The sequence below is a fragment of the Morone saxatilis genome, unplaced genomic scaffold (assembly GCF_004916995.1).
Source record: "Morone saxatilis isolate NCDOM2014 unplaced genomic scaffold, NCSU_SB_2.0 Contig3, whole genome shotgun sequence".
NCBI lineage: Eukaryota > Metazoa > Chordata > Actinopteri > Moronidae > Morone > Morone saxatilis.
In genome coordinates, this window is record NW_023339873.1 from 1,719,137 (window position 1) to 1,745,140 (window position 26,004).

At 39.0% G+C, this 26,004-nt stretch overlaps 1 protein-coding gene across 1 annotated transcript in view; it reads left to right on the forward strand.

Annotated features, from left to right (window-relative positions):
* The window catches only part of syne2b (spectrin repeat containing, nuclear envelope 2b), a gene marked incomplete at its 3' end in the record, with an annotated part of 112,164 nt that overhangs the window by 2,381 nt on the left and 83,779 nt on the right, over positions 1 to 26,004 (forward strand). Inside the window, 17 exon segments of the mRNA XM_035674308.1 lie at positions 4,547 to 4,671; positions 11,769 to 11,830; positions 14,367 to 14,462; positions 14,552 to 14,629; positions 14,877 to 14,969; positions 15,453 to 15,655; positions 17,020 to 17,219; positions 18,747 to 18,847; positions 19,946 to 20,035; positions 21,832 to 21,945; positions 22,334 to 22,471; positions 22,614 to 22,778; positions 23,137 to 23,249; positions 23,898 to 24,066; positions 24,842 to 24,938; positions 25,064 to 25,263; positions 25,563 to 25,727. Of these exon segments, the coding sequence (XP_035530201.1) occupies positions 4,584 to 4,671; positions 11,769 to 11,830; positions 14,367 to 14,462; positions 14,552 to 14,629; positions 14,877 to 14,969; positions 15,453 to 15,655; positions 17,020 to 17,219; positions 18,747 to 18,847; positions 19,946 to 20,035; positions 21,832 to 21,945; positions 22,334 to 22,471; positions 22,614 to 22,778; positions 23,137 to 23,249; positions 23,898 to 24,066; positions 24,842 to 24,938; positions 25,064 to 25,263; positions 25,563 to 25,727 (2,172 nt within the window).

A 26,004-nucleotide genomic window follows, 5' to 3' on the forward strand; every position in this document is an offset into this window, starting at 1 on the left:
TGTATAATCACCTGAATATAGGGACTGCTGTGTTTACCTTTGAATGAGTTGTTTTCAGTCCGCCATGTTGGACCTCCATGTTTCTACAGTAGCTCAGAACAGACAAACCAAACACAGGCTGTAGATAGGGCTTTGTTTCATGTTTTCCGAGAGTTTTGTAGCCAGCGAAGTTACTCCTACAGGCTTGGAACGGGAGGGTGAGGCGAGGGGGTCTGCAATATGAGATCTGCTACATGCTTCAGACAGTAGCTCTTTTTTGGAGGGCCAAATGGGATAAGGATGAGACATTGCACAACAAAGCTTTAGTCTGCATCTTTGTTGCTCTTAATCTTTCTGTTAAATATAAGTATTTGTAGAGCTGAAGCTCACCCAAGGCAGATCTCAGTGCAGTGTGACGTTACCTCATCAAAATGTTCAGAGATCACAATGAGAGGACACTGGAAACCTTTCCTCCAGGATATTTGTCCCCAAATCACCAAAGCAGAGATTACCTCTCCCTTCAGCTATTATCATATGTTCCAGGGTGTGTCAGCGAATGCTGCGTGTGACAGGTTCAGCCACACCGACTGTATTGATTTATCTCCCAGGCTTACACAAAGAGCACAAAGACATGCTGGAACTGACTTCCAGAGAGCTAATGAGAGTGTGTTGTTTTGACCGAGGGAGTCACGACACTGATGGTGATGAGAGGGAAGCACCAGCAGAGAAAGTTGTTGTTGTTGTTGGGAATGTGGTAGATGTGGTTTCCACAGGCGTGTAACTACTGTACAAACTGTCAGTGTTCGTCCCAGTAGGGCTGCAACTAATAATCATTTCTATTAATGACTAATCTGCAATTATCTTCTAGATTAATCGTGATCAATTGATTGTTTGGACTATAAAATCCCAAGGCCATTTAATGTCTTGTTGTCAGTCCAAAACTGAAAAGATATTCAGTTTAATATGATATATAACAAAGCAGGAAAACTCCATATTTGAGAGGTTGAAAACAGCATTTTCTTCCATTTTGTGCATGAAAGATTATTTTAAAGATTAATTGATTATCAAAATGGTTGTCAAAATTCTTAATCTGTCCATCAAGTAATTGTTAATTGTCTACTTGTTGCATCTCTATGGCACAGAGAAGTAACAGACATAGAATTCCTCATGTAGTTCTCATAAGACATACCTGCTATTGAGTGATCTGTTAAATCAGCTGAGGTGTGGAGCTCTGACGCGTGAACGTGATTGAATGCATCCCTCCCTTCCTCCCCCGTCAACCTCCCCACAGGCTAAACAATAATGTGTGTGTGCCTCCGCTGTATGAACACGCACATAAATACATTTAAAAAGCGTGTAAAGCTGGTGTTGAGGCCTCATGACGTTCCCCCTCCCTGCGCTTTTTCCACAGCAGTGTGTTTCCCTGCCGTCCGCCTCGGTCCCACAATTAGAGCTGACAGGAGTGACTTGTGACTTTGACTCAGGGAAACTCTGTCATAGGCTCGCTCTCTGTTTCTGTCTCTTCTGTCGCTCACTCATAAGTGTTTTTTTCTGACTTGCTCGCATCTCTTTTAGGTTCATCTCTCTCTGCCACTCTCTCTCATTCTCTTCCGCAGCATTTAACCCAAATTTTGCATCTTCATCTCTTTATCTGTCTTCCTTCATTGTGCCTGACTGGTCTTCCTGTCTTTCTCCCACTCTCTTTTAGTTAGTTTCTTGTCCTTTTGGAAATGTATTCTTCTCTTGTGACATCAGACAAATGCAGCAAAACATTACCAATAAAGACAAATTGATAGTAAAGTGATTTTTTAATACTGATAACACCAACAATCAATAATCACATACAATCTCAAACACCCAAATCAACAATCATAGCACATTACTTTTTTTAATAAAAATATATTTTGCTTTAGGTAAAAAGGTGGTTCCTCTGTCCTATGTATATTTTGACCTGATAGTAACCATAGATATAGAAACACAGATACGGCATTCCTGATTTGACGTGAGTCTACGCAGGCGCCATATTGGGGAGGTCAATATCTAGTTAACAATACTGAGAGATGCAGACTTCACTACAAAATCGATTGTTTCTCTGTCTATTCTGAACCGATTTTCATTAAATTTGGTTTATTTAAATGTGAGGAGTTGAATCTGATACTCGTTACTTGTAGGAATAGATTCAATTCAAATTTTGTGCAGCAGCAGGCAATGAGATATCTATGTTTCTTTATCTGGCAACAACTCAAATTCACTGGAAAGGAAGAGATACATCACTGAGAGACTGCTGTGACTCATACAGAAGTGTTGTTAAGATGTCTAGTGTTTACTTGACATCTTAACAACCTTTTACAGTTAGTTTTATTGGTTTAAAACAATGACAAATATGAAGCAATAAAAGCTCCTATAAATGATATATGTGTGATATATAGTAGTATATATATATAGTATTTTTTATTTATTTTTTATTTTTTATTTACAGCACCTTCTATCTTTCTCTTCCCTTGTTCCTGCTCGTTCTTCCTCTCTCTACCTCCATCCCTCTCTTTCTCTCACCCCTGTCGACCAACTCTCTCACCTCCCCCGGTCACTGCAGCTGACGTGAAGCCTTGGGATAGCTCAAATGCCGTGCTATAGTGGTTCAACCTTCCCCACTGGTCCTTATCTATGGTTGTGTTTTTAGCACGTGTTAACTGCTGCAGCACTCTTGTGTAGAGCACTTGAAGGCCAGATGCATTGCACCAAATTATTTAATTTAACACAGTGCTGTATCACAGATTTTGGTGGTTTCACGGTATATCACTGTATTTTTATCTATTTTTTTGCATGACAGGTTATTTTATATAGGTTTGTAGTGGCTTATTGTACTGACAGGAGGATACAGATTATACACATGTTATTGTCATTATCTATATACTTTGGACTTAGGGGTTTCTTGTCCCCATAAAATGATGCTATATTCAAAGAGATATGTCTTAAAGCTGCAGTACGCAACATTTACATACTGGTAATTGGTAATCCAATATAGAAAGACAGAAACCAACCAGAATAATTATGTGTAGCTAACCTTACAGCAGGCTATTTGGTGAGCTTGTATCTTGCTGCCTGTGTATTGGCCTTTCTTATTTCGATTTTTGTGGTAATCTAATGGCATATCCAATTTAATTTAAGGTTTTGCTGATTAGTAAATATTAGGTGAATATTTTTCTAAAAATTACCCATAACATTTATTAACATTTTTGCCTCTGCACCAATAATTGCCCATGTTTTTATGATTATAATGATATAAATCTGCATAATTGAGTGCTTATTAGTTCGTTTTATTGACACTTTTGAGTTGGACCCCTTTTAGCCTGATGAGAATAAATATGGCTTCGACCTTCTAATGACCTCATATCTGTCAGTGCCTAGCAAAGAATACTGTACATAGAGATGCATCTTTGTACTTGTTCATTGCTTCAGGTAGTAAGTTACCAGGAAGTTGATTAAACATATTTGTAAATGAGATCCCACCCCCCTGGCGCTACAGGGAAGTTAAAACAAACCAACAGCTACTATTTGACCTGGTTTGCTGCTATATTGGTGAGGCCTAGTGCTCCTTCACACTGTTTTATTTTAGCCTCACTCACCTGTCCATTCTCCTAAACTGTCAGTCACGTTTGTGTTCAGCAGAGAAGGACGCTTCAGTCAAATCAGAAGCACCTTTTCGTTTTTCACAGTGTGATTTGTTTAGGCAGGCAAATTTGGAGAGATTTTTAAATGTCACGCATTTTTCTCACCCCACTTATTTATGTCCTAGGGCGAGACAGAACAAGACAAGCCCAGAACCCTTCATCCAGCACCTAATGTTAACTGACAAAACAGTGTTTCATTGCTCTATGAATGATGATAAGCTCCACTGGACTGTATTGTTGTATTTGTTGAAAAAGTTGGAAGTTGTTGGACTTGTTCCTGTGTGTGTGTGTGTTTGCTGTGCTTAAGGTCCAAACCCTTCTGCTACCCTGTAAAGAACTTTTAGACAAAGGTCATTGAATTGTAGTGGCCATTGATCGGCTTTGCATGTTGGGTTAATTATTTGTGCATCATGTAAAATAGCCTGCAATGGTACTGATTGCATTTTCACAATACGCTGGGGAATTATTAATTCTTTGCTTCATTGCAACATTTTTTAAAATCTATACTGATCAATACTGTTTCCTTGTTTCATGCATGCTCTTAAATGCAACAGGTCAAATCAGGTTGGGTCGGTGCACAGAGACACCGATACCCAATACCGTATTTTAGGCAGTATCTAGTGTAGTATCCTGATTTTACTATTCCAAATGTAGATGAGTTCAATCAATGCCTGCAATCATTGTGGCAAGAACCACCACGGTCTGCAAACAATGATTCTACCTCTGCAATAGATACTAAAATATATGTACTTTTATTAATCCTGCATTGATATTAGAATATCTTTTGGACAGAAAGTGAGCTTTAAGCTTTATCCAGATGTTCTAACACAGCGGGATCAGACCTTTATCCCTGCAGAGATAGTGTTAAACTTCTCTTTCCTCTCTTTCTTTCACAGCGGTGCCATGCTGCCGGGACGCTGTGGATGAGAAAGTATGTCGTCAGACTTCTACTCCAGAGATGACCTGGTGGAAAGGGGGTCCATCCCCCTGGACATCGACAACGTCCACTTGCTGCTGCAGGGTCAGTCCGTCTCCGCTTACAGTGCAGTAATGTTTGTGTTTTTTAGGTATCTGAACAGAGCAGGTCTTTTTTGGGCTTTTTTTGCTCTCAGTTTTAGGTTATCACAGTAAAACCGTGGTGCTTTTATAGACTGGTGATTTACTTCAACAAGCATTCAAGCTAGACTGAGTGAAGGCTCATTGTTTCTGGTCTCTGCTCAACCTGAGACAAGTCTGAGGTCATGCAACTGTAAAAAGAAAAGCCCCATGTCTTGATTTCACTGTTTTATCTTGGTTACTATGGCAACATAATAAGTATTAAGCCTCAGTTTTGTGTCTCACTCACGGGAGCACTGTGATGACTCTGTCTCAGTCCGCTGCTGGCTCTGTCCTGTTTCACTTTTGTCACTTTTTTTTTTTGAGGTCATGCTTGTTTTAATCTGCTGAAACTGAACTCTCAGAGAGACGTGAGTCATATCGCAAAGAGCCCTCCGCGGGGAGACAGCAGGAGGGTGGAGGAGATAATAAACTGCTGCTCGCTTATTAAGTCGCCGTCTCCCAGGGCGTTTTTGAAACATCTGAAGCAAAACTGATGCACTGTAGGGTTGTTATTTGATCGTGTATGGACGACATATATCATCAGTTCTCAGCATTTCAAGTGTTTCAAATGTGTCACTTTATCTGTAAGATTTTGCTGTTTGAACTCTGGTTTCATAAAACTTTTAATTTCAAAATGTTAAAACTAAATGATTGACAGGCGACTGAGTGAAACGCACTGTTTCCTGAATAAAGTTACAGGTTTCTGAGTTTGAACAGTGTTTGAACATATGGGGCTGTGTAACTAACAAAATATATGACTCTAGGTGTTTCTTAGAGATTTTAGAAAGCAGAAATGTTACATATAATAGCTTTAATTGTGTAAGGCATTTATCAGACCAAATTCCAAACTTTCTCTGGTTTCATTAAATAAGAAAAAAATTTGCTTTTCTCTGTTTAGCATCATTGTCAATTGAACTCCTCTGGGCGTTGGACTGTTGGATGTTACCTTCATGAAATGTGAAGCACATTGTTGTTCCTGTTTTTTGACATTTTATAGACTAAACAAATGAAAAATAATCACTGCTTTCAAAAACACTAAATTCAAATGACTTACACACAAAATTGTGACAGAATTCCACGTTTTACAAATATAGATTCACACCATTATCACCGTATTGTGATGGAAGGGTTTCTGTAACCCCAGGAGGTTGTCTGGAGAAACAGTTCCAGGTAGGGTCTACTGGTCCTAGATGGTGTTGTGCATCTGGATTGCAACTTCTTACTCGTTTCATTGCATGTGGCTTAAGCAATGTGCCACTTTCAGTTTCAGTGTTCACTGTATGTATGACATTTGCAGGAAGGTTTTGATTCCAGCTTGAAGTCCACTGCGTCGTATTTCTGCTCTTTTGCTTATTAGTGAGACCTGGTTTGTTGTTAACGTTGATTCTCTGGTGGGGAGGTCACAGTGTGGACAGGCGTCTGACACTGCTATATCTTTTCTTGAGCCTTGTGATGGTTACACTATGAACAGATGGCAGCACAGGCTCTGAAATGGCCTTTGCAGTTTTGTTTTTTGATCTTGTCTCCTATCTTTATTTCTGTTCTTTTTATTGCCTTTCTACCTTGTTATGTGGATTGTTTCAGGATGTTTCCTACATTTTCCTGATATCCCTGTCGGCCTGTCCTTCTCTATCCACCCACCTCAGTTCTTCTCCTTAGTTTTTGGGTCCATTCTTGCAAGCTTCTCCACTCAACTATTTTTAGCACATGACTCCCCACATTTAGAACACAGAGGGTTTATTTTAATGAAAGCCTTGTAAACGCTTTTCCAGCTATGTCATTTCCAGGTGGTACAATGTGCAGGATGGATGATGTAACCCTCACGTCCCCATGACGATCCAGCTTATTAAATAAGTGCGAAAGGCTTGTTTTTTCTGTGTGTATTTGAAGCGTAATGATGAAAGAATGTGAGTAAAAATAGCTCATACTGTGTGTGAATGCTGGGTGTATTCGACAGGGCTGGGAAGAATGCTTCCTTATGCAAAGTACATGTAATCTGCTTTTATTACGTGATGCTTTTAAAGTGATTAACTGTGTCAAAACAGTTAAGTAGGTTCAAGATTGTTGTCCAAAAGTGCTTAGGAAGGATGTGTCTCATGTAGAGATCAAACGCGATGTTTCATGCAGACTTTGTGACTGTTACTTCACTTCGGATACCTTATCATTAGATTATTATCAGGTGAAACCACTCCATTATTAGTATTCATCATCATCATGATTTTAATGAAATTGTTATATACATTATATATATTTAAAAATGTTTGTGCCATATTGTGCAGCCCTAATGTAGTGCTTAAAAATAAGTAGAATTTAAAACAATCCACAGTACAAGCAAATCAAGAATGAGTGAAACAATAAATAACAAAAACTGAAATGTCAGACACAGAATAAATAAATATTTGATATGTTAAAGTATTGATACAAACTGTTATCATTATCATTTATCTCTTTTCAAGTCCTTCACAAAAAACATCTATTAAAGCATAATGTGAGAAAATATAGCAAAAGTAAAAACAACAAACAAGAAATACTGTAATTAATAGTCCAATTAAAAACAACATGGAGGAGACAGGAAGTGATTTTTAAGAAGTGTATTAAAAAGGTGCACAGTGTCATCAGATATCCTCAGGTAGGGGTCCTGTAGGAAACTATAAAGGCTCAATTACATGAATGTCTTTATGTTGATAACTTGTGTAACTCCGTGCTGTCTTATCTCTAATGAGTCATAAGAATGTCAACATCATATAATCATATGTAAGTCAAACAATGACTCATGTTCAAACAAAGAAAAATGAATGTTTTTCACAGGACACAGAGGCAAATAACACAGCAAATTAAACAGAAAATATATTATCCAAACAAATCCTAATGCCATCCTTTGAAGTATGATGCAATGTTCTGTTTCATGCTGTTTATAAGAATGCAACAGCCAGAAGTTACACAGTAAGTGACATTAGAAACCGACAGCGACGCTAATTATTGGACCACAAAGTGAGATTTCTCTCACAGACTTCTCCACCTCAACATCACATCTCAGCAGTCCAGCATCTGTAATGTTCCCAGTCGTAGTTTCCAATCTGGTGGGCCACTCGTGTACAGGGGTTGGGAGAGGTAAGGTTAGGTTAGGTAGGACATGCATTGTTTCACAGCATTTGGATTTGGCACACATTTTCTAGCTTACGTAGCAGTAAGCTCCCAGGAGGCTGCAGGAGCACTAGCTTGTTGCAAGTCTTGTTTGGGCAGGCCTGAAGCCTTAGTAAGCCCGATATAAAGGAGGCGGGGCCTGCCTGATCTCACCTGCTTCCCCCGCAGGCTGGAAGTATAGACTGTTAACTGGTTAGATAAGAAGTACTCTCAAACTAGCTGTTTTTTCTTCACAACTCTCCTGCTGAAATAATGGATCTGCCGTGTTTAGAGTCGGTGGGGTAAATTATGTTTATTAGATAGAGAAGTTTGCTATGCACCAGGGTTTCTGACCTGGTAACTTTCCCTGCTGAATCAGCATGAGTGATCCCATCATGGGTGAGTTTCTCTATTTGTCTCTGTGGTGGTGACGTTTACTGATATAGAACAACTATACACACAAGCCGAGTGTTGAAAGTCTCACCATTTGTCAGTAAGATAACAGTAGGAATGGAGAAATTGTAACTAATTGTAGGCTACAATACTTTAGCCATTTAGCATTGGGTTTTTTTTTTATCAGCAAGTAAATCAAAAATCAAATATAGGTTTCTTTCTCTTTTGAAGGAAAGTTTGTTTTTAGGGCCTGGGTTGGTTTTGGACCTGATAGGGAGAAAATAGTTTTCCTACAAAGTCATGCATGTATGCACTTCTTCAGTGACCCATAACAGTGCAGGAAATACCGGTATGTCAATGTGTGTGCTTATGTTGATAATATTGCCTCCTCTTAGATAATAAATATCACAGGTTTGCACAAAAACAGGCAGTGGTTTTATAATGACTTATATAGGTGACTGAATCCCTTTCCTCTATTATGTCAATTGGTTTCAGTCACTTTTCACCACTGTTTAAATATATTTTGTTTTGTGATTAGTACATAGTGCTTTTGAGTGGATGTTAATTGACTTTTTTTGCACTGTTCTACAACCATGACCATAAACTGTACTTTTACATCCAGAACATGATGTTTCAGCTCTATTTAAAATATACATAAATTAAATTAATTATTATTTCTTGGGTAATGTGGTCATTTGAAAGTGAAAATCTGTAAGATTTAAGATTTAATGACTTCTATAAGTGGTCACTGTTTGTGCTTCCTGCTATTGAGGTAGCAGGGATTCATTTCAGGGGCTGCTGAGATGGTAGCACTCTGGAACGGACTTTAAAGTGCCGTGGCTTCAGTGACCAAATGGGTTTGTTTAAAATAATTCTTCTGGCAAACTCCCAAGTGTGTCAGAACTCTCCGGTTTCTTCTTCCTCTCCACCTGCCAGCACAGGAACTCTTGAGACTATAGGTTCTTTATTTTTTGTTGGTTTGAAGATTAGTGATCAGCAGTGCTTCCATCCAGATGTTAAACAACTCAGAGGGTCAAGTTGCTAAAAGAAAACCAACCCCCTTTCCCAGCTCCCCTTATCTTTGTTTGATGATACCAGATTAATTATAATAAGATGTCTGAGTCATCGTAGGGGCTCCCCATAATTAAGATTAGACTGCAAGTGAACTGCAGCCAGAGGCGGCCTGCTGTTAAACATATTAAGATAGGAAATAGCCTGTAAGCTGTCTATTAACGAATCTCAGAGGCAGCCTGAAGGAGAGCTGGAGCTCAGCACGGACGATAAAAAGGACCAGTCGCCTTTATCTACTGTAGGGAACAAAGAAACTGAGAAACTGGATCATAGTTAAAGTATTAAAGATCTGAAAAATGAGGCAGTTTTGAAAATTTTTCCTAGCTTGTGCCTCATAACTGGGGTTGGTTTTTACTTAAAGTTTTACAACCATTTTTGTTATAATCAGACAGGTTAATTACCAGCTTAATGTTATTTGTAGTTTAAGAAAAGGAATCTTGATGTAGGATAGATCAATAGTGGAGAAACTGGAAGTTTAGGCAAACTCTGACTGAGATGTTTATTGAGTTAGTAAGTTGATTTTACGAGGACAATGGAGATTGAGGACTGGATTATATGTGAGACTCTTCATACTGTCAATGACCTGAATGACTTCGTTGAGCTTTACAGTGGTGAGTGTTGGACAATTCACTGACCAGGTCTGCTGTTACTATAGTGTTTGCATTATCTGAGTCTTGTACATTGCAACTTCCCTTAAAGGTAATCAAGAAATTCCATCTCAAATGAAGACGACTGATACTCTTCTTCACTGATGTGCACCTGCTCTCTCCTTTATATTCATACAATTCCACAGATTCACAGGTGGCAGCTACAAAAGTGCAGTGTATATTTCAAAATGCATTCGGCATGTAAAAGGAACCCACTTTACATGTTTTTATAAATGCATTTTGAATGTATAAATGTGTCAACAGTATATTTAAAAGCATTTCAATATGTTGGTAGAAATATATTAAATGTCTTATTCTGAGACATTTACTTGCAGGGAATTTGAAGTCAGTATGTTTGCAGGTCCTCTGTGTTAAACTGCATTTATAGTTGGTTATATTTCAAATCTACTTTAAAGGTGTGTAACATGTAGGAGGATCTATTGGCAGAAATGGAATATAATATTGATAGGTATGTTTTCGTTAGTGTATAATCACCTGAAACCTCTTGATGCCACTAAAAATCCTACACATTGGTCCTTTTAAGGCCTTTAAAATGTTCTTGCAAATATATAGATGTATGTTAGACAAATATTACTCCAAACCAGAACTCAAATACAGACCAGAGAAATGTATAGATTTCTGTAAGAATATCTATGTGGGATGTTTGTGTTTTATTCGCAGATTGCTTGCTCGCAGCTCTGTTTGTGCTGAAGTATTTTCTCTGGCTTTCATTATTAAAACGTACTGAGGCTCTTTGCTTGTTCGGGCAACACAAAGACCAAAAAGTTATGTTTGTGATCATTATGCCCAGAGGTTTTCCAAAGTGATTGGCTAAACCCCTGGGTGTTAGCTACAACTAATTACATGCTTTTAAAAGGCCGGTTATTGTAGGTTTAAACACCTGGCTAATTTCACAATCAGTGTGCAAAACTGCCTACTGTTTGTGAAATGTACCTTTATGATTTAACTGAACAAAGTGAAACTATTTTAAAGCCTTCAGTTGACTCAAATAAACAGGTACAGGTTACATAAAGTGTGCTTTGATTAGTGCTTCAATACTTGGAAACTATCTTGGAAGCAGTTTGAGTTGAACCTTGATGTGTTGCCCTCCAAAGGAAACATGTTTTACCACCACATAAACCTTTTGTTACACTTTTTACTGTTCAAGTTCATAGGTTCTCAGACAAATTAGGATGTTTCTAGCAAAAATATAACATCAGCGTCAGCCATCTTTGTTGTTTAAGAACATGCCTCACTCAGGTCTCACTCCTCTGCACAGTTATCGTATCACTGTGTTTGGTCCAGCCGTATCCAGGACTGGTGGGAATTGTTCTGATTTCCACTAGTCCTGGTTCCCAGAATAGAAGTTTGAAAGCATATTTGAAAATTAGACTGATATGATTAACATTTTAACATTTAACATTAACATTTTCTTCTTAAAAATAAATTAATAATAACTATACAAGACATGATATAAACCCTGGTGTCAGTTACCCAGTACCATTTCTGTCACTTTTCTGAAGAGGACAGTATTGTCCAATCTACTTCAGTCTCATGGTGCCTGCAGTGGACTGCTGTTTTTGCCAGTGAGAGATACAGAACACACACTGTTGCTAATAATACCAGCAATCAAAGAAACTGAGACTACTTCACTGTTGCACTCAGTATAAACAGTTCTTTATAGCATCATGACCTTAATGCCTATGATTTAAATGTGCACTAACTGTGATTTACTGTTGATGATATAAGTTAAACTTGGCATTGTGTGTTTCTTCTTCTTCAACAGTGGAACAAGAACAGATTCAGAAGAAGACCTTCACCAACTGGGTCAATGCTCAGCTGGCAAAGGTGAGCCATGACATTTAAGCTAATCTGCATTATTAGTTTAAACTTACTGGTGTAAATTTGGTTATCAATAAAAACAATCCTCAACATAGTAAAATTTGAGTCTTTTTAGCTCAACGCATACAGCTAGTTTAATGTTTACTTCATTACTGCTGAAATGACCCAGCTTACCCTCACGGATAAGTTTGTTTTATCCAGTCATGTAAAGTCATTAATACACAGTATTTTCCATTCCCTAAGCTAAGTTGATGTAGCTTAATAACAAAATGCAGGTGAGCAGGAACATGTGAGGGCTTGAGTTGATGGAACACAACTCCTGTTCACACGTATTCCCTTAATATAAAAAATAGTTCATTCAAAGATGGTGCATCTGACATGACTGAAGCCACTCACAGCAAAAAGGGTTGCTAAGACACTGCATGCACAAAACAACACAACAGAGCATCTTCTCTGACAGCAAAGGGCAACTTTCAGTGTCTGTGTTTTGCATTTCTATGAACCCTTTTAACCCTTTACATCCTGTTATTCTTGTCCTTTTCCAGTCTGTCACATTTTTTTATATCTTAAGGGAAAATCAAGAAATTCAGTTAATTAAGCTCTCAGTGAGCTATATGAAAATTGTACATGCACATCAAAGTCAAAGTCAGCTTTATTTGTCACATATTGGGGGGAAAACATCACAATTTAATTTCTTATTAGCTTCCTCTAAACTACATAAAACATGACCACATCCTACTTTTAATTACCCTTAGAGGGCTTTTCCCTGTTGGCAGCTTGTGTTTACAGGAAATCCAACATGGCCTGAATTTGGTAAAAGACCTTTGCGAGACAGCGATTTTGCAAAAGGTCGCTATCTTGCTCTCAAACTGCCTCCAAACATGAGTCAGCAGCAGATTGTTCACTCTCTGTCTGCCTCATGGTGGAGGTCAGCTGTGAATGTGACAGTGGAGGACAGTGGGGTGGAGGTGGGGAACCGTGTGTCCATAAATATAGCATTGAGGAGCAAGGTTCACAGCACACAGACAGACAGCAACAGACGGCCACCACCCTCCCCCTTCCCTCCACCATCCACACCCCCTCGATCCGCCTACCGGACGTGCCCCCAGCTAAGGACTCGGTGCTGGACTTTGCCAATATAAGGAATGGTGGGGATAATTGTTAATCCGTTGGTGGTTGTTCACATTAGAGATCACATTGCAACAGCAACTTCTGTCTGTCTTCCATCAATGTGTTTGAGCTAGGAATGAGAACAGGCTTTGAGGTATGTAGGAGAAACTACAGTGCCTGCAAAAAAACCTACAAAAATCTACAGCCAGTGTTTGGTTTGTAGGTAGAAGGCAACCTGTGGTGTCTGTAGATAAGATAGGTTCATTCTAAGGTAATAAAAATGATTCCTATATTCAGGTGATTATACACTAATGTAAACATACCTATTAATATCATATTCCATTTAGGAGGATCCAACAGATCCTCCTAAATGCTACACATTGGACCTTTAAACAAATATATTTACCATATAATATAATAAACGAATAGCTCTACGTCATTATAAAGCTTGAATCATCGTAAACACGACATGAATTGCCTAGAAAATTAGTACCAGTAGTATCACAGGAAATACAGAGAGGACTATCGGGGTGGATTAGTAAGTGTCGTCCTGATTAATTTAGAGTTGGGACAAAGTGGTTTAAATAATCAATTATATTTGTCTAATAAAGGCTGACGAGCATCAAAACATTAATTTCTGGCCTGTCAGATGCAAACAGTACAACTACAATAATCATCATTATCTGGAGATGATTTCCCATCCCCAGAATGTCCACTTCTCAGTAACTAACAAACCGCCTTGTTTTTAGCTCGACCACCACGTGTTGTAAAGTTGAACTAATTGGTTATGTTTGGACATCACAAGGAGTCATCATTTAGCTCAAGCTACATAAAGATGGAAAATTCCAAAGTTTCACGCTTTATTGATTTCTGTCAGAAACCAATGTTAACACTACAGCAACAATTTATTTGGATAGTCCACCCACAGATAGTTTATTCCGTATATTTGAAACATTTTAACCATATTACTTTGTCTAACAGATCTGTAGAGTATGTGTGGCAATTTATGACCATACCCTAACCCAAATTTTTGTCCTAAAAAATAAAAAACAATCTGTTTTCCATTTTTTTTTGTTTTGAAAATAAAAACATAAACAAAAATCCATCCATTTGTTACTCCGATTTTTAAATGGTAGTATTTCTGTTTTTTTCAGTTCTGAAAATAAACAAAACAGAAAACAAAAAATGGCCAATTTTCCATTTTTTCTGTTTTGAATTTTAAAATGAAAAAACTACCTGCTGTCAAGCTTGTTTCCAGATTTTAGTTTTCTCATTTCAAAACAAAAGGTTTGTAGAGCAATTGTTACCAAATGTATAGAGAACATGACTGCTAACAGAAAAGATGTTACAGCCTTGGTTAAGTTATCATCTCTGAGTGTTTTGAAGCCACAAATTTAAATGTAAATAAAATAAAATGTGTGTGTTTTGACAGCGGAGGCCACCGTGCATGGTCGTGGATCTGTTCAATGATTTCCGTGACGGCTCCAAACTGCTGGACCTGCTGGAAGTGATGAGCGGCCAGCGCCTTGTGAGTCCCCTCTCAGTTCAGCACTTAACATGTTCTCCAACCGACAGCTGACCGTTTTAATGAACCGACTGACCGACTATCTCTTGCAGAGTCGGGAGAGAGGCAGAGGAATGTTTCAGCACAGGAGCAACATTGAGAAAGCCCTTTCCTTTCTAAAGCAGAAATCGGTAAATGACACTAAAGGAGCCTTTTAATTAACTGTCAGACAAATACAATCACCTATATATTGAGAACTTTACTATTCATATTGTTAAACCCAGAGGGATAGTGCGTAACTGCTGCACCATCCGTCTGATTTTGGCATTGTTTAAAGGAAATAATGAGATTATTCAATTTCTATGAGCGTTTCTTTCCTTCGTATCCTATGAATTGGGACTTTGTGCGAGTTTTAAAGATTTCCTTTTTTCTCCTCAGATCAAACTCGTCAACATAAACATTCCCGACATTATTGATGGTAAACCATCCATCATCCTGGGCCTCATATGGACAATCATTCTACAGTATCATGTGAGTTTAATATGTTTACTTTCATAGATTTTCTTTTGTCTCTGTGCCTGTCTGTTTTCTTATTGGTTAATTTTTCCACTCTGAACTCTCTGTTCTCCTTCTACTCACTGAGGCAAACGCTTGTTTCTCTGGAATGTAGAACAGCCTTTTCTCTTATTTTCTGTACTTCACTACCAACCAACAATCAGACTAAATCACTGGAGCAGATAAATAATTGGAATGCTAAAATTAAACACATTTATTCAAGCTTAACAACACAAAAAACACGTTTTATAAGCCAAGGGATGTCCCACTGGATTCTAATCTAATGTAAAAGTTTCTTATTCCCTGCGTTTTAAATGTTTTCCCTTCCTTCCTCTTTCTTGTGATGTACAGTTTTTTCTGTTGCTTTGCTCCTTTTTAACTGAGTAAACTGATTCAAAAGTTTCCAAATATAAATGGCTGAAATGTTAAACAGAAACCGTGTGCTGGTGGTTTTCTCAGATCGAGGAGTTGGCCAGTGGCCTCTCGTTCAGCTCCCGTCAGTCCTCCATGGAGTCTTTGACCAGCCTGGACTCGCGCTCCACCCTGTCGAGCCGCTCAGCCAGCAGTAGTCCTGTTCCTCCCAGAGGCTCCCCGCTCCACAACCGTTTCAGGGTTTCTGCCAAGAAGGCCCTGCTGCTCTGGGTCCGGGAACAGTGCCACAAGTAAGCACTGGTCAACTGAGTCCTATCAATGAACAAAGCTACATCTCAGTGTGTTGTGTATGGTTTATAATGGGTTGCATTGATATATTGGCTTGTCAAAGCCTAATTGGTGCAACTCTTCTATTGTGAGCCAAGAATGTGATGTCAAGACTGATATATCCTCACACAGGGACCTCTCGGTCATTTCCAGGTCTGGGCAGAAGACCAAAACCTGATCAGGGTTTTACTGTCTGAGCTCTAGGCGTTTAGATGCTTTGCCTGCCAAAATCAGTTAAAATACATTCCTATATACATGAAATCCGGGAAAGAATCGGAAGTTAAGAAATCTCCATTACTGCAGTGGGGTCTCTCTACAGTGTTCACGCGCTTGAATGCAAGAAGTGTACAACTTTCTACTTTTCCCTTTACTTTCTATATAACGTTACTTTTAGAGCTATGTCTAGGAGGTATAAAAGAAGCTGTGCAGTTATCAACTGCTCCAACAGTACTGGCAACCTTCAACTTTACATAGATTGCCTGGACGTGCTGAGGCGATTAATAATGATCGATGATCAATAAAGGAAGTTATATATAATATAACTGGTCTGTACTGATAAAATGCAACTCTTCATTGAATAAGCCAGCTAGATAGTACAGTAGTATTACAGTATGAGTACATCATCTTTTTTTTCTATATCTGGCTCTTGTTGTAACAAATGTCTAATATGTAACATTTTGATAATGCTAAAATTGCTATCCATGTAAAGTACTTTCATCAGTAACTGAGGATGCCTAACGTCGTCAGTCAGACTACCCATGGTACTGTCACTCACAGAGTCACTACAACCTACCACCGCAATAATGGTAATCGCCAGATTCATGTATACATCGGCACTAATAGCATTTTTTGTTTCACTGTAGTACACAGCATATAGTTTTTATAGATGCCCATAGCCCATAATCTAATTTTGAAGAATTATATGAAAACATTGATACACATTTATCAGTATTTTTTTATACTAAAATATATCAAACAAATATTAATATGGACATTTTAAAGATATCCTTTCATATGAGTAGCAAACATGGGGTCCCATTGATTTTGTCCCTGATGTTTTGCAGTTAAAATAGTTTTTTACTTAACTTCAATACTGGTTGGTTTTTACTTTTCTCTTATAAATATTTTTTAACTCCTTCTGTTTGTTCATTGTCTTTTGGATCTTGGCTTACATGATTATTTGTAATCTTAGTATTTTACTGTTTCTTCTTGCCTGTTTTTGATCCTAAAGCCCCTACAGAGTCAGTTCCAGACAGCAGTACATGCTAATAACTGCAATATGAATGACCTGTATTATAATAGTAATACAATGATTTGTCTCCCTCAGAGCTGGCTGTACATTAAATGTTAAAGACTTCAAAGCTAGCTGGAGGAGTGGAGTGGTCTTCCTGGCAATCCTGTACGCTCTGCGGCCTGACCTGGTGGATCTTTCCAAAGCCAGAACCAGAAGCAACAAGCAGAACCTGGAGGAGGCCTTCCGCATCGCAGAGAGAGAGCTGAGGATCCCCAGACTGCTGGATCCCGACGGTGAGTAATTCAGCTTTCAGAAACCAGTGAGCATACAGCGGGAACTTGTATAGTCATTACAAGGCAATGTGTTATCACAGTTAGCCATTGGAGTCTGTATGAAAATTCCAGCATCTATTTGTTTCCCTAATATGCATCACTGCTCAGTCATATCCATTTGCAATCTTCACGTGGGTTTGTTATGAATATTCTGTTTACACTGTTCAGGTTTGCTATGACACATAAATATAAAGATATGAATGAACTGATACTAACACATGCTAGTGATGTTAGAAAAAACAAGTTCACTGTAACTAGACCTCAAGCAGCACAGAGCAGGATATCAGACACAGAAACGGCATAGAGGATCCGTCACTTTTGAAAATAAAACACTTTGTGCAGACTCGAGTTGTAAAAACAGACAAGGAGGAAACAATTTAAATACGTAGCCTACTCACTCGTGGTAGAAGCACGTAAATCAAGGACTAATATCCAAATCAATAGCCATAGATTCTTCTACACAGCCTGTTCTTATTCCCAGGTAGTCAAATATAGATGCAAGCAGTGTTCATTTTGTTGCAATCTGCAACTTCACCGCTAGATGGCACTAAATCGTGTGTAGGATTTAATTGTAATAACTACTACTGCAATAATGATCAGTAACAACAACTATATTTGACAGTTTTTAAGATATGAATAAACACATTTCTTTACATGACATGACTGCAGGTAAATAGAATTTGTTTGTGCTGACTTGTAGTAAAGCCATTGGTCGTCCTGCTGATGCATATCGCTGTGAAACAGGCCAGTGTCCTCAAAATGAGTTTAATAAATGAGATTAGCTGAAAACTAAATGCTTCTAAAGATATTTAGATGTATAAATGTCTTTGGAGGTTGAACACATTTTTATATATATGCATGCTTGTTGAAAAGCACTGCAAGTTCAGTAACCATCAAGAGGAGGTGATCACTCTCTTTGCAATTTCTTCCCCTTTAATTGCAAATTTATGCCGACGCAGAAGCTCTGTGTAAACCCTCTGAGTTTACCAACAGTCACATGGATCTTTTCTATGTCTTTAGTTCCGCTAGTCTCCATGAAAGTCCCTTTTGGGAAAAGTGCCTTTTGGTGTGTGACAAACAACCAAACACTCTTTTCCAAATATGATTAATCAGATTTCTCAGTATCTCACTGACATACTGGTGTAGCAGTAATTCATGTGGTGCCATGTGAATCTTTGTGAATGTGGGCATAGTGTAGCTGAGTGCTGTGCCATATCCAGTGAGCCTCAGGGCGAGTGGGATGACGATCTGACAGTCTGCTGACTCACTTGCTGCTTGTTTACTTCAGCCTCATATAAACCCTTCGCTTGTTTCACTCTGCACAGCAGACTTTTATCAGCCGGATGTTTGAAAGAGGCAGAAAAGTTACACCTCCATTCCTCAGATTCCAGCATTAAACTCCACCTGCTTACTCATGTGTTAGTCTAAACTTTGGACGGCGGTGTTGTAGTGTGAGACTGATCATGGAGGATTGTGATGTCGATGCAGATGTGGACGTTCGAGACCCCGATGAGAAGTCCATCATGACCTACGTGGCTCAGTTCCTGCAGTACTCCAGAGACCTGCCAGTGCCAGAGGAAGAAATGCAGGTCTGTATCACTCACTTGTATTTTGCACTGCAGCAGCGTTTGCAGAAAGGTTTTAATGTCAGTGTGGCTCCTGGTTCTGCAGACATAGGTTAGGATTCTGCTCAAGATGTTTTCAGCTGGGGTGTCCCTGCTGCAGCAGCCACGGGTTTGAGTATGACCTGTGGCAACTTTGCTCAAATAAAGGCATAAAGCACCCCAGAAAATATTTTTATAAATATGTTTTCAGCTGCACTGCAGTTCAGTGTCCTCAGTTAGGATGCAGCTGAGCTCTCTCATCCAAACTGCTCAGTAAGCACTGATATGGGGATTTGCAGGTTAAAAGAGGTCTAGACATCAAGGTTTAAATTAGGCAAAATCTGGTAGAAAAGCAACCGTTATATCCAACTTAGACAACTAAAATAGTTTTATATTTCATCCTGACTTTGCCCATTTTTGACCATAATATCTAGATGTTTTTAACCTTCAAGTCAATGCTTAGTGGGTTCTTTCTCTTTTAACTGCTCCAATCTGTGTGTCTGAAAGAGTCTGACTGTTGATTTTGCACTGATGCCAAAATCAATATTTGATTACAAAGATGGTTATGTGTGCAAAATGTTGCAGGAGTCCTTTGAATCTGAATCATCAAAGAGTTGTTGTGGAGATATAAACCAGAGGCAGGGTATTTCTACCAGTAGAACAATAAAATGTATTGTATCTGTTAAATGTATCTGCTCGGCTGTGATGCTTCTCTGTCAGCTCACATGCCACAAACTCTTGTAAACACTGGAATAAATGCAGAAGATATGTAGATACATTCTGTATATATCTGTAATAAGTTATCAGCCCTCTTAGTGATCAGTCTGGAATATTTGCAGTTTGCAGTGAAATGAATTACAGCTTGCACTTGGTACATTTGGTAAAATTGTAGAACATTTGTATATTCAGCGGTTTCCAAGCTGTATTCAATTTGCTTATAGTGACCATAAATGTTAAGAAGCACTGTATCTCTGCCACATCCAACCATCTTTTCACTAAAATATTTTGCTTTTTGCTCTGGATTTCTGACATTTCTTCCTCTTGTTTCCTCTCCTCCCTCTTTCCTTTCTTTTTTCCTTCCAGACACAATACCTGAATCTTCCTAAAAGTCCTTCTCCTATCAACCTGCCTGTTCACTACACTCCTGCTGTTTCTGCTTCACCTCTGCGTCAGGTACACCTGACTGCCACGACCCACCTCTACATCATTCCTAAGCTTTCATCCCACTCCCTACCTTCCAGTTACAGCACCTTGCAATACATTCAGTGCAACCATAGAATAAATCATAAATGTCTGCAAAAATCTCCTTTTGAAATAATGTTTTTTAGATACTAACACTTGTTGAAGATGTAATCTGCAGCAACATTTTTTGATAATCTAGGGAGTAACTAACTTTACATTAACAGTTAAAAATGAGAATTATAATTATTTAAATTAATAAAAATCAATAGTTAATAGAATAGTACATAAACAAAATGACTGCCTTACACGCAAGTTTCCAAAATATATATTCACTTCAAAAACACCCATATCCATTCTATTTTTTGGACGTTTGACTGAATCTACTATATCTCCATCAGTGCCACACCCCCCCTGTCACTGCTTCATGGTCTTTCTCCATTCATGCAGTGTTTGGAAACCCTCTGGTTTGCTGGTCTGCAATCAGTCAGCATCATTACTGCTGTGTCACACGGCGTAAATCAGCCACACCAAACCTTTTTTAGCAACCACAAATAACTTTAGATTGTATTGCTGCAATTATACCTCATGAAAACATGCCAGGAAAGTTGTTTATTGGGATGGCACTGCAGCTCCTCAAATAAAAAAGTCAGTCGCAAAGAGCCAAGATTAACTTCAAATCATATGGTGGTTAAAAGCAGGACTGTTCATGCAGAATTAAACTAGTTTGCCCTGTTCTCAGGGAAGGAATCCAAAGCCACAGCAAGGGTGTGTTTCTCTGCCTCCCATGAGATGAATAAAGTGCTCACGGGGCGACTCTGCAGCTATTCCTTCCACTGAGATCCTGCTGGTATCGCCTGCCACAGAACTCATGACTGATCAGTCACAGTGGACCAAACAGCTGTCAGCTCGGGTTTCTGACAAGATATCAGCATGCTGGATGTGGCTGCTGGGGTCATTTGAGTGTTTAATTCACCTTTTATCTTGTTACTTTTCCCCCCAAGAGGTTTTAACTTTAGAATTTGGAAATAATCCTGCAATGATTGTGCAAGATACAGTGCAGGGTGGAGCACACAGGAATTAAAGTCTGGATAACATTCCTCATCTGAAAATAATATCCACTCTTGTTCTGCATAAAATGCACAAAATAATAAACCTTAATGCTTCTACAAACTGCATTCTTTATGCAGTATATACATACCATAGACATCCCCATTTACAGGACAGAGGTTGTGCATGTTACAATGTTCTTATGATTAAAAAAGTAACTTTGTGGCCAAAACAAACCTCTGTATGGGCTTGGTACTCTGCTGTGCACAGGCTTGCTGCAAGCACAACACATTTTGGCAGCTTCATTTTGTTTTGTGTAAAGTATCTCATGACTGGTGAGGGTGCCTTGTGGGAAAGCTTTTTGCTTAGCTCTTTTGGTTTGTTAACACCATTGTCCAGTAGTAATTACAAAATAATTTGCACAAAATACAGTATTTTAGCACTAGAGAGAGTCAAGCAGCTCTGCAGACATTGTTTTGTCCATCGGTTATGTCTTCTACTGGTTACAGTATCCACTTGTATAGATGTAAATACACAAACAAAGCTGCAGTTATTTTACACAGATTTGTATATGGAGCCATGTGTGGCTATTACGTTGCAGTCTAGTTTGTCTTAGTTGTCAGAAATGATGAAATAAAGCCACCATTAGTGCCTGATCATGACTAACCATGATAAATATGGATTTAACATTTTTCAGTGGTCTCCAGTCAATAACAGTTTTTTGTGTTCCACATTGCCAGGGGACACCTGATCGAAAGGCAAAGGAAGTGACATGCTGGCTGGCTCAGGCGTACGACGAGCTGCTGGAGGGATGGGACTCCACAGAGGGAGAGAGCTACTCAGAGAGATACCATGTACGTTGCCAGCTAGCGCCTATCAAGATACATGACGCCTAAACATTGTGTTACATGTAGCATAATTGTCTCAATAACTGTGGTACATTCATATTGTATTATTATAATTATATAAACAATTGGCAGCCTCTGTCTCACACAAGTGGTACTGCAAATATTATATTTTCCAGCTATTATGAGCTTTTTCTGCTTTGTTTTGTACTATAATTCCATATCTACCTGTTTTCCCATCAAATCTGGCTGATCTCCTGCAGAATGTTGTGCATCATCAATGTCCAGCAAAGAAAAGTGGATCTTTGACTTTGGCAATTTAAGTTATTTTTCTCCTGTTTGAGTTCACCTTATTTCCAAGAGTGGCACTAAAAGTATGACATTTTCCATCCCTAAGGTATTTCATACCTTTCTGGTGTCCTTTAATGAGCAACGGCGTCCGATCATGCCTTTGTTGACAACGATGAGACGAACCCCGAAACTGAGCGATGAGCAGCGGGCTCTCAGAGAGGCGTGGGACGTGCTCAGTGTAAAGGTAAGTTTCACTCAAATCTCTTTAAGAACCAACCAAAAACAGGTGTTAGTATTTCTGTACCTCTATATTATGTTCTTCAAACACACTATATTTGTTTCTGTATGCAATTCGAAAGACATTGTGTTTATTTCTTTTCATTCAGCTCCGTGAATACAAAATCAAGTTAGATACGAGTCTCCCGGGACCACTGAACACGGTGACTCGCTGGCTGTTGAAAGCGGAGGGGGCTCTGTCCGAGGAGGAGGGCGACATACCGGACCACGGCCGAGCCGCTGACGAAGCCAGGGAGAAACAGGAACTGCTCAAAGTGAGCATTTACTGCGTCCTTAAACTACACGACTTTAGAAAGTGAAATAAACAATAATACTGGCAGGCAAAACCTCAGGCAGGGTTTTCCACATTTAAGATATAAATACCCTCTGCAAAATAACCCCTTTATTCTGCATTTGTTAATTGACTGTTCAGAAAATGTGGCAAACAGAATATAAAATGTATACAAACTGCCATATAAGTCAGTTCCTGGAATGCATTTGTTTTTGGGATAATGTGGATACTCTTGCTTCATTTGTAAAGCATTTAAGTGTAGATCTTTATGAGCAGAAATTATGAATCTGTAGGAGATGTAAACATAAATGTGCGTGTGAATGTGCTCATTGTTGCTGTAGGTTTGCCTGGAGGAGATGCCGCAGCATGTGAAGACCTTCCAGTCCTTCCAGAATGTGGATGAGTATGGAAACATGGTGATTCCTACTGACAAGATGGATGAACTAAAGAGGAGGTGAGGGTACTTTCCCACATGGACTGTGTGTTCATGTATGTGTGTGAAATTGTATGTACCTTATGAACAATGCTTGAGTTAAGCTGAATGTCCTACAGATGTCCTAGTACATCTAAAGTCATGACCTGGAGCTGATTATAATCAAGGCAATTCTTTAACAGCTACAACACACCAAAGATGGTTCTGACGTAGGCTAATAAAGAACAATGTTAAATGATGTTTCTGTTTTATTTGCATGAAATGATACAAAAGAAGCATGAACTTCAAGCTGGTGTATTTTAGTTTTGTTGGCTATGACTCATGGCTGGTAGCATTTAAAACAGTGTACATATGATTCTGTTTCAACTTGTCCAACAAGGAGTTTGTTGCACTTTGCAGTTATTAAAGCTGCAGTAGGTAACTTTTATAAAAATAACTTTTTCTATTTGCTGACATTTTCCCTGTATTCTGGCAGTAGTACATGAGACATATCCAAAAAATCAGGTTCCTCTGGCTCGTTCTAGAGCTGTTAATAGCATTTGCAAGAATCCACTGGGCCTGAACGAAAACAATGAATCAAAGTCGAGTCAAAAATGATCATGTGCAGCTTTAGGCTTTGTTTCTCATTTTGATTGCTCTCACAACCTTACTTGTTGACATCTTCAACAGGTTCACCAGTGTGAGAGTGTCTGCTAAATACCATGGGATCAAGCTTGAGTACCGGGAGCACCGCCACACAGTTTTGGATCTGTTGGGGCAGATCAGGACCAAGCTCCGGGTCTGGAAGAGACCTTATATTTCCCCGGAGGCTGTCAGGGTGTTGCTGCAAGAATGGCATGTGAGTAATCTTTGTTTAGATTCGGCATCTTCATTTATTGGGAGCAGTTATATGTGTTATATTGTATACTAATGCTAAGGTACAACTAAACATAATACCACTAACAGTAGCATTGGTAAATGATACATTTAGCAAAATTCATACTTCATCATAAACTAGTGCTAAAGGTCTAAGAATTACTAATAAGGTGATCTCTCAGTTTTTCACCCAGCTATCCAAAACATGGCTCTTATGGCCGCAGACTTAAAATCAGCCTGTCCACAGGTCTTGTTGACAGGTCTTTTCAATCTCACTTTTAAATGTGTTTTTGGAGGAAAATTTGTATTGATCACATTGTAAAATTGATTGGGTAAAATCGGTCTTAAAGGTCCAGTGTGTAACATTTAGTAGGATCTATTGACAGAAATGGAATATAATATATTTGTGTATAATATAGAAATTGTTGCGTCTTTGTTAGAATGAGCCATTTGTATCACCTCCCATGGAGTCCATGTTTCTACAGTAGCCCAGAACGGACTAAAAAAACACTTTCTCTAAATATGGACTTTTTTCACCAGTTTCGCGTCCACCATAGTTTCTCCTACACACTTCACAGCCCGTTCTCATTCGCAAGTCGTCAAATACAGACGCGAGCAGTTAGTTGCAATCTGAAACTTCACAGCTAGATGCCACTAAATCCTACATACTGGTCCTTTAAATTGCATTCACAATGGCTTCACAAAGATCTTAAAAATTCTTAAATTTAACCTGTTGAAAACATTTGTTCTAAACAAAGGAGCTGGTAAAAACACAGGAGCTACCTACTTTGTTGGAAGCAGCTCTTCATAAGCTGAAGCAGGTTTCTGAGAAATATTCAAGCAAATCTGCCCTCGGTAAGTGTTCTCTCCAGGAACTTTATGTGGAATTCCAATGAACATTTTTGCGGCTTGGAATTAAACTGAAACCTTCGTGGATTCATTTTGGGGGTGTGTGACTGCTGCTTCTCTTTGCTCCACAGCTTCAGATTATCACCACGTCAGTCAGCAGGTGAAGCAGCTGGAGGAAGACACCGCCGTGGTTTTGGAGGAGGTGACCACAGCCAAGAACACCATGGGACGGATCCTGTCTGCCTGGGACTCCTACAGCGATGGCCTCAGCTCCCTGCAGGCTTGGCTGGAGCAGGGCTCTGTAACACATAGCCATGGCCACAGGCCAGAGGTATTATTAACACATAATTTAAAGAAATTGTATATAATGTAGTGAGTGGCATTGGAACTACGCTTGAAAAAGTCTTATCACTAGGATGTCTGTCACTCTTCCAAGACGATAGAATAATGTCATTGGTTCCATTATTCCTTCCTGCAGTGCATTTGGTGACATATTTGTGCAAACATCTACTAAAAAGTCTGCTAAAATATATCATAAAATAATAATAAAATAACCTACACAATATTGAAGTGTGTAAAAGAAAAAACGAAAATATTGCTCTTCTGCGTCCGTCTCCTCTTTTTGTTAAGGTGACATCAGAGTCCATCGCTGAGTGGGGCTCACGACAGGTTCACTTGAATGAGGTGGGCAACTTCCTGATCGAGTCAACAGACCCTCAGACCAGCAGGAGCCTGGCAGAGGAGCTGCGCAGAGTCAACATGCACTGGGCCGAGTTCGTCAAGAGAAACACATTCGTAAGTTACACAACAAAGGAAAACCTGGTTGGTGAGAAAACGGATCAGAAGATGTTTGATCAGTGCCATTTGTTATTGTTCACATCTTAGGTGGCGTCTTTGCTGTTATGTCATGTCAGTTTTGCCTAATAAAGTTCTTGCATGCACACTTTTTTCACAGCAGCTATTTTGACATAAAATAGTAGGGTACACAGGTGTTATCAATGATACTAATTAAGGCTCCATTCAATTTAGGTACTTAATTAGTATCATTGGTAACACTTGTGTTTACCCTACT